This window comes from Sander vitreus, unplaced genomic scaffold (assembly GCF_031162955.1).
Source record: "Sander vitreus isolate 19-12246 unplaced genomic scaffold, sanVit1 ctg497_0, whole genome shotgun sequence".
NCBI lineage: Eukaryota > Metazoa > Chordata > Actinopteri > Perciformes > Percidae > Sander > Sander vitreus.
This window is the reverse complement of record NW_027595600.1, coordinates 20,001-29,757: the sequence shown is the minus strand read 5'-3', so window position 1 is coordinate 29,757 and position 9,757 is coordinate 20,001. Positions and strand designations below refer to the sequence as shown.

General features: G+C 45.2%; 1 protein-coding gene across 2 annotated transcripts in view; it reads right to left on the bottom strand.

Annotated features, from left to right (window-relative positions):
• Window positions 1–354: 354 nt before the first annotated feature.
• The window catches only part of LOC144514220 (PHD finger protein 20-like), a 27,829-nt gene continuing 18,426 nt past the window's right edge, over window positions 355–9,757 (bottom strand). For both annotated transcript variants that reach the window (XM_078245390.1, XM_078245391.1), the window contains exons 17-18: window positions 7,435–7,723; window positions 355–7,336 (exon numbers count right to left, since the gene is read on the bottom strand). In XM_078245390.1, coding sequence (XP_078101516.1) covers window positions 7,200–7,336; window positions 7,435–7,723 — 426 coding nt within the window. In that variant the 3' untranslated portion in view covers window positions 355–7,199. The remainder of the gene's footprint in view (window positions 7,337–7,434; window positions 7,724–9,757) is intronic.

Genomic DNA, 9,757 nt, shown 5'->3' with positions numbered 1-9,757 from the left:
TATAATTAGGCTGAGTATATATTAATAGTGTGACGGCTCCTAGGCCTCAAGACCTATTAAGTCCCTCTGGTTGCTGGGATCTGGGGATTGGCTGATAAGGACTGATGATTGACACTTGGAGGAACTGATTGTCCACATGTCCATAAATAGGAGTACCTGGGCAGTCAGTCTCTCTCTCTCTCTCTCTCTCTCTCTCTCTCTCTCTCTCTCTCTCTCTCTCTCTCTCTCTCTCTATATATATATATATATATATATATATATATATATATATATATATATATATATATATATATACACAGTTGTGTTCAACATAATAGCAGTGTGTTTAAAAAAAGTGAATAATGCTCAGAATCCTCTGAATATCTTTTAATTCCATAATATCAATGCATTGGGAACACTGAACATTCATCTCCAAATCAGAACATGACCAGAAGAGATCACGTTTGTGTTCTACCTTTACAGAAAGTAAAGAAAAAGGAATATTAGGCTGTATATTGTAATAGCAGTATTTGCATTTTTCTTTACAAACTCAAACATTTACTGTATGAACTGAAACATGTCTCGAGGGTTGGCTTCACTTTGAATCACTGCACTAATATTTAGTTCCATAACCATTATTTCTGAGAACTGCTCCACATCTGTGTTGCATGGAGTCACCTGTGAACAGGTATTCCAGCCCAGGACCATTGAACTACATCCCACAATCCCTCTGCAGTACTGGGTTAGCCTCAGAAACAGCATTTCTGATGTCACCCCACACGTTCTCTATGGGGTTGAGGTCTGGGGATTGGGCTGGCCGCTCCATAACATCAGTCTCTGCTCTCTTACTGGTGTGTTTTGGGTCATTGTCTTGTTCAAAGACCCATTTCAGAGGCATTCCCTCTTCAGCATGAGGCAACATGACCTCTTCAAGTATTCTGATGTATTGAAACTGATCCATGATCCCTGGTATGTGATAAACAGGCCCAACACCACAGTATGAGAAACATCCCATAACATGATGTTTGCACCACCATGCTTCACTCTCTTCACAGTGTACTGGGGCTTGACTTCAGTGCATGGGGGTCGTCGGACAAACTGTCTGCGGCCCGAGACCCAAAAAGAACCATTCTGCTCTCATCAGTCCCCAGAATGTTGCCCCATTTCTCCTTTGGCCAGTCAATGTGTCCTTTGGCACATTTCAGCCTATCAGTACATGTCTTTTTTTCAGCAGTGGGACTTAGCGGGGGCTTCTAGCTGATAGCTTAGCTTCACATAGCCTTCTTCTGATCCTAACAGCACTCACAGGTAACTGTAAGTCTTTGGTTTTCCTGGAGCTGATCATTGGTTGAGCCTTTGCCATTTTGTCTATTCTTCCATCCATTCGAATGGTAGTTGACCGTTTTTTTCCCACGTCGTTCAGGCTTTGGATGCCATTTCAAGGCATCTGAAATCATTTGGGCTGAGCAGCCTATCATTTTCTGCACTTCTTTATATGTTTCCCCTCTCCAATCAACTTTTTAATCAAAGTCTGCTGTTCCTCAGAGCAATGTCTGGAACGACCCATTTTGTTGAGTATTTCAGTGTGAAATGCTCTATAACCAGCATGCACAACATTTGCTTCCTTCCTTCCTTAAATATGGGCCATAACTGACACCTGTTTCTTCAGAATCAATCACCTCACTAACTGAACACAACACTGCTATTATTTTAAACATGCCCCTCTCAATTACAGACTCAGTTACCCAGAATGAGCAGCATCATGTCATGACTGGTGGCTCTGTTGGTTTTCTAGGACTCTACAACACTACTAGGAAATTATTTACCATGTAGAAATATCACTTCTACCAAAACATTTCATTTATGAGGTTAGTGATGTTGGACTATTATTTTTGAACACAACTGTAAAGTCTCCTCCAGAGTTTCCAGAACATTTACAGACGATATCAACTCAATCAAATGCTAAATGTTGTATATTTTATTAAAGGTTTGGCAGCAGGATGTTTGACACGTCAGCGGTGGATCAAAGTGGGAGTTCCTCTGACAACGCTTTAGAAACTAAACTACAACTTGACTTGATGTGTGAAAGCTTGACGTGTGTTAATGCTCTGAACTGGAAAACAAACAGAATCAATAAAGTTTTACAACAGTTGAAGAGAAGTGACAGACGGCGTCAGGATCCTAAAACACATCAGTTATAAGCAGCGCCGCTCACCCGTTCAGCTCGGGTTATAACTCATCTTTCTATGAAAATACATCTACACATTTATACAATCATTTCATATACAAGTGTAACTTAAAGAGGAACTCAGTTTCCTTCACCCTGGACTCTCTGTCTCCATGTCTGAGTGTCTGATGGAACAACAATCTCTGGAACTGGTCCAGTATTAAACCAGAACCAAGCTGTAATGTTACCCTACAGGACTAATGTTCAGCAGCAGTTAGAGTCACTAACCCACCAGACTCCATGTAAATAATCAGGACTTTTAGCATCGTAAAACAACTTCATTCAAACCAGGGACGCACTGAATCCAGCTACATGTTCAATCTGCAATGCTGATTAGTCTGGTGGTGGCGAGGACCCTAAACAATACACAACATCACCGCTGTTACAACATCTGGTATGAAACATCTGGCAGAATACGAGCTGAGCATGAAGGAATCTACAGACAGCAGCCAGAATGCAGCAACTTCAGGTACGGCAAAGGAAGGACAGTCACAGCTAAAAACTGGTGTTAACCAGACGACCATTACCAGCTTTGCCCTACACCGAACAAACAGTGGGCATCAGATAACCCACGAGCCAGAGCCATTCATGCAGCAATTGGGAAAATGATAGCCACTGACTGGCAGCCCTATAGCATAGTGGAAGATTGGAAGTGGAAGTTACAAAATCCCCTCCAGGTGCTTTTTTACTGACAAAAATCATCCCTGAAATGTATGAGTCCATCACTTCATGCATATAAGCACACATTGCCGAAGCACATGCACATTACTGTGTTTACTGTGTTAATGAGTATGGGACTGAGGATGGGACGAGGATTCGGTTCGGTTTCGGGTTCAGAATCTAAACCAGTGGATTCGGTATTCGCCCGAACCCCAAAAATCTGGATTTGGTGCATCTCTAATTCAAAGTGGACAGAACTAAAAAATAAAAACTATCAAAAGCCGTCTTGGTTCATCTTTCCACTGTTCCAACAATCACCACTCTGGTTTGGTTGAAATAAACCCTTAATTCACCCATTTACATGTGGAGATATGCTGGCTCTATACACGCTAAAAGTCCTGATTATTTACATGGAGTCTGGTGGAGATATGCTGGCTCTATACACGCTGAAAGTCCTGATTATTTACATGGAGTCTGGTGGAGATATGCTGGCTCTATACACGCTAAAAGTCCTGATTATTTACATGGAGTCTGGTGGAGATATGCTGGCTCTATACACGCTAAAAGTCCTGATTATTTACATGGAGTCTGGTGGAAATATGCTGGCTCTATACACGCTAAAAGTCCTGATTATTTACATGGAGTCTGGTGGAGATATGCTGGCTCTATACACACTAAAAGTCCTGATTATTTACATGGAGTCTGGTGGAGATATGCTGGCTCTATACACACTAAAAGTCCTGATTATTTACATGGAGTCTGGTGGGTTGTTGTTCCCATCAGTGATGTACTTTAAACATAAAAACATGGGAACATAGAGTCCAGTTTGGGGGAGAAAAACCCAAAGTTACCCTTAAACCGACCTGAGTCGTAACCAATCTTTCTATGAAAATATATCTACAGCTTTGTACAGTTAGATTCTTATACAAATGTAGAAAGACTTAGGACTTATTTACATGTTAAATCTGATTTGTGTCCCAACAGAGGAACATTTTGCTGGTTAATTTGAGTCAGTAAATGGATTATTTCTCCAGACATTCAGACCAATGTGTTGAGATTCTGTTACATGAACACTTCCCAAAAGATCAACAACCAACTTACATTCCTCTTAAAATCTCTCCGTTAACAAGCTCCATCGACATTCTGAGGTAATCATTAAAAGCACAGATTTAAATCATTAAAGAAGGTAGAAGGATTCATTTCCAACCCAGATGAACCAGTCGGGTTTTTAAAACAGCAAAGAGACAAATAATGAATTCTGTTTGTGAAGAAACTAAGAAAGAACTTTTAAACGTTTTTCATTTGGCTTTAAATGTGAGAGAGACGTCCGATTACAGACTTTACAGATACAATTATATTCTCTTAATATTCCTGGCAGATAAGATCCAATCTGGAGGCCAACGTTGGCGTGCTCGTTTCCAAATGTCTCCGTCAGCGTCCAGAGTACAGAGGACGGACGCCAGGCGGAGACGCTGCAGAAGATATTCATCTTTAAAGGGGTGATAGAATGAGTTGACCTTGTCATAGCTGAATAAGGACAGTTTGGAGGTAACTAGGACATACAGAGAACCTCAAAATCCCACTGACACCTCTTTCCTCTTCAAATCTCACTATTTGAAACTGCTGCTGAAAACGGGCAAATCCCAACAAAGCTAAAAGTTGACGTCAACTCCTCAACTCCTCCTCATCTGGCTCTAGTCTCTATCTTTATAACACCCCAACATTTACACAGACTACACCACTGATCTGAGACCAGATCTCAGAGTTTCTGCTATTTCATCACTAAATCCACTTCTGAGACTTTTTTATGTGAGAAATCAACTCTGTAGAGGTCAGATATGGAACGTTCTACCAAAATGGATGGCTAATTGCACATTTTGTCTGACTGTGGTGGCCGGTGCTGCCTCACTGCCCAGCCTGTCCTCCTTCAGACCCAGACCTGTCCTCCTTCAGACCCAGACCTGTCCTCCTTCAGACCCCGGCCTGTCCTCCTTCACAGAGCTGACAGAGCTCCAGGGCCTGCAGCTCCCCTCTTCCTGCTAAAAGGCCGGTGTGTGTGTGAGTGAGAGCGCGGTCAGCGAGCTTGTTACGCCAGCAATCTCTTACCACAGGTTCCAGTTAATCTTATAATGGATATGTGTGTTGAGTTATTTAAACAAAGATCGGGGAAATAAAGGCGTCTTGTCTGCGAGTCTCATTGATAGAGCCTGCGGCTGGATGGAGCTCCATCAATGAGAGCTAGCTAGCCTCCTCCTAACGAGACACCTCAAATTCATAAAAATGCATTAATTTGTAAGACCTGAGGGTAGCTGTGAGATAAGTGCCGTGACGAAAGGCAGCCGCTGCCGGCAGCAGGGCCAGCTCCGTGGAGCCCCGGTCATCCAGTAACCCAGAAACGGTGACTTTCTTCTGGGTGTGGAGCCCAGCAGGCTGCCGCTGTCTCGTCAGATTGTGTGGAGCTCCTGAAGTCCGACACGTCTTACCAAATTTGATATTAGCCATCAATTTTCTTAAAACGGCCCATATTTGAGCTTTATATAGTTGATTTCTCGCTTCAAAAAGTCTCAGAAGTGAATGTAGTAATGAAATAGTATAACAAACAATGTATAACTTTGCAGAGTGAAATATGAGACCTGCCGTCTCGTCTCCAATGGATGTGTATGTGCTTTGCTCAACCAATCAGCACACAGCTCATCTAAATATTCATGAGCATACCATATTTGGAAGAAAAGCTGTCGTTCCAAATAGAGACATTCCACAGGGTAGCATTAGGCCCCATAGAACAGCACCCGGGCCATTTTCAGCCCAACCAATGTCCCATCCCCTATTAGGAGACCTTAAGGAACAGTGTGAAATACCCGATATAATCATTCTATCAGCCCTTTAAACCAAAACGGAAATACAGAGGGGAGACTGAGTTTAACGAAGTGAGAGAACGGAGAGCGGGAGAGAATAAGAGAAGCTAGCATAGCTTGTTATCTGTGTTGTTGTTGTGGTTGATGTTGTTGTTGTTGTTGTTGACTGGGCCTGTTCTGTTAGAGCCGTGTTACTACATTAAATAAACATCAGTCGTGTGTAATTCCTAAATGAATTTGACTATAACAGAGAAGGACTCTAGTGATTTGAAATGTAACATTTAAGTGTTTTTCAGTCATAATGATGTTTATTAAATCAGACCCTGGCTGTTTTCAAGATCTGGTTTTCTACCAATCCCTAAGGAGTAAATCCCATCAGCGTCAGAGAGCCAATCAACACGCAGCATGCTTGTACCGAGATCAAATGCTGTCTGTGATTGGCTGTCCAACGTTACACGTCGTAGAGACACGCAGGAGAAACTCTCCGTCACACAGAGACGGACTCATGTAGTCGGAGCTGGAACAGAAATACAAAGATCTGAGCCATTATGTGTAATGTTGTCATTTCTTGTTGTTTTATAAAACTGGTATCCAAAACAGTATTGTTTAGGAACCGGTATCAGAGTCCCGGTGTTGGTATCCAGCCCTGGTGTAGTTCTAAATCAATAATCAATAATCACAGCACGCAGGTTGGGAAATGTTCTGGTACCTTTGTGATGTTTAACAAAATAAAATCTGTTCAGACCCTTCTTATACAAATGGATCAACCTCGCTTTGTCCACTGGAGGCGCCGCAGCAGCGTCTCTCCAAGACTCAGAGACACGACTCTCTCAGAGACACGACTCTCTCAGAGACTCTCTCAGAGACACGACTCTCTCAGAGACACGACTCTCTCAGAGACTCTCTCAGAGACTCTCTCAGAGACTCTCTCAGAGACACGACTCTCTCAGAGACTCTCTCAGAGACACGACTCTCTCAGAGACTCTCTCCTGAGACTCTCTCAGAGACTCTCTCAGAGACACGACTCTCTCAGAGACTCTCTCAGAGACACGACTCTCTCAGAGACACGACTCTCTCAGAGACACGACTCTCTCAGAGACTCTCTCAGAGACTCTCTCAGAGACTCTCTCAGAGACACGACTCTCTCAGAGACTCTCTCAGAGACTCTCTCAGAGACACGACTCTCTCAGAGACTCTCTCCTGAGACACGACTCTCTCAGAGACTCTCTCAGTGACACGACTCTCTCAGAGACTCTCTCAGAGACTCTCTCAGTGACACGACTCTCTCAGAGACTCTCTCAGTGACACGACTCTCTCAGAGACTCTCTCAGAGACACGACTCTCAGACTCGACTCGCTCTCTACGAGTCTCTCTCTACGAGTCTGTCTCGCCTGTGTGTCTGTCTGTGTGTCCGGTTGGCAGAGACAGCAGGGTCAAAGGTCAGGGTTCAGAGTTAGGGTGGGCGGGGGTGACGGGTGTCAGCGCCACACCGACAGGTGTCTCACGGTGCATAGGTCCTGCAGCAGCCGCCTGATTCGCTGTTTGAGCTGCGGGAGGCGGGACAAAGGGTCCGGAGGTTCCAGCTCTCCTGAGTGGTCCAACCAGGACTCCAACACTGCAGAGAGAGAGAGTAAAATATAAATGATATCATGTTCACCGCCCCCAGGAGTCTGTATTATCAGACATGGTTCCTCTAATAATGAAGGCTGTTACCGTCGAGCTCTCTCTCGATCAGGTCCATCCTGGAGCTGATCTGGTGGTGAAGAGACTCCACGTGATCCAGCAGGTTCAGCCGACACTCGGCCTCGGACGCCGAACGATGCTCTGCCAGGTGCTGAGGGTGAGTGTGTGTCTGAGTGTGTGTCTGGGGGTGAGTGTGTGTCTGAGTGTGTGTCTGGGGGTGAGTGTGTGCACAGCTGTCTGTGTGTGTGCTGTGTGTGTCTGTGTTTGTATCTCCCGTGGCATCAGCTGGTTTGGTGTCGACATCTTCAGGCTTTATTTCCTACAAAAACAGAATCAGAACTGCTGCTTCATCCTGTCACACAACAATTATCACCAACGAATAAACTCATCAAACTTGGGACTGCACCGACCCATTATCATTATTCACAGTGGATTCATGTGTGGATTATTTTCTGGATGAATGGATTAGTTGTTTGGTCTCTAAAACAGTCGCAGTATCAGATCAGAGCCGATATGATCGGCCTGCCCCTGGTTACCTCACTCCGATCATTTACATTAGCTCGTATCGATCACTGCCTTTAATCACAGGGCGTGTGTCGCTCCGCCAGCCTGCCTGGATGCTCCTCCAGACTGCCTGGATGCTCCGCCAGCTTGCCTGGATGCTCCTCCAGACTGCCTGGAGGATGCTCCTCCAGCCTGCCTGGATGCTCCTCCAGCCAGTCTGGAGGATGCTCCTCCAGCCAGCCTGGAGGATGCTCCTCCAGCCAGTCTGGATGCTCCTCCAGCCAGTCTGGAGGATGCTCCTCCAGCCAGTCTGGAGGATGCTCCTCCAGCCAGTCTGGATGCTCCTCCAGCCTGCCTGGATGCTCCTCCAGACTGCCTGGATGCTCCTCCAGACTGCCTGGAAGCTCCTCCAGCCTGCCTGGATGCTCCTCCAGCCTGCCTGGATGCTCCTCCAGACTGCCTGGATGCTCCTCCAGCCTGCCTGGATGCTCCTCCAGACTGCCTGGATGCTCCTCCAGCCAGTCTGGATGCTCCTCCAGCCTGCCTGGATGCTCCTCCTGCCGGCACTCTTTAACCAACATGGCGCAGTCCCTCACCAGTGTCTGTCCAGAGTGTCTCGTAGCTTGTAGCCCTCGGCAACAGGTAAAAAAGTCCGTCTCTTAGTCACTGTTTTTTTTACAGAAGCAGGCGTCACTAAGTGTAGTTTCTGTTGTCCAGTGGCGAACTTGAGACTGTTTATTCTTTGGTTGGGGGAGGGATCCTAAAGAGAACTGCTTTGGTGTTGAGAGAAAAGACTCACGTGCTGCTCTAAGTTAAATGTATTAAATGTACCGGTAAGACATACTTTAGTTACTTTGTTTATAAGTTATTATTGTAAACATAAACCGGTGTGCAGCTCTGTTATCTGAGCAATCAGCGGGACTCTGAATCGGATAAGAGTTTCCCATCCTCCGTCTGAGCTCGGCTGTAGGAAACTAAGGTGAGAAAAGATCACGGTCGACTTCTGCATAAAACCAGACAGCAACATCTATTTCAGCTGGTTTTTATTGTCTTTAACAAATGTTTATAACGGTTTTTAACTGCTCTCTGTCAGGTTTTACGTAAAGCATTTACCTTGAATTAAATTATCTGGAACAAACTGACTGCTTTTAAATCAACGCTGAAGCCTTTCTGATGCTGCCTTTCCTTAAATAATTGTTCATTTCTTACACTCCACATCCTGTATGTTATACCGGTCTTATTCCACGTCTGTTTTTAGATTTCTAACTGTAACTGCTCTTTAATGTGTTAGGTAAAGCGTTTGAGTTGCCTCGTTGCTCACAGAGCACCAGCAGGTAAAAATAGTTTCCTGTTCAGGAGAACGAGTCCAGAGCTTCAAACTGGTTTCAGTGGTCTCATAGCAACAGCACATCCCGCTCAGCGCTGCGTTACTAAATATGTCACATCACAGTGTTCATTCACTAAATTCATATCGGCATGAATCGGATCTGAACGAGCCTGAAGTCTAGTTCAGATCAAAGAGTCTGAAAGAGACGAGTCTGTCTGTCTGTCACCTATCTGTCTGTCTGTCTGTCTGTCACCTGCCTGTCTGTCTGTCTCTCACCTGCCTGTCTCTCACCTGTCTGTCAGTCCCCTGCCTGTCTGTCTGTCTCTCACCTGCCTGTCTGTCCCCTGCCTGTCTGTCTGTCTCTCACCTGTCTGTCTGTCCCCTGCCTGTCTCTCACCTGTCTGTCTGTCTGTCCCCTGCCTGTCTGTCCCCTGCCTGTCTGTCTCTCACCTGCCTGTCTGTCTGTCTCTCACCTGTCTGTCAGTCCCCTGCCTGTCTGTCTCTCACCTGCCTGTCTGTCTG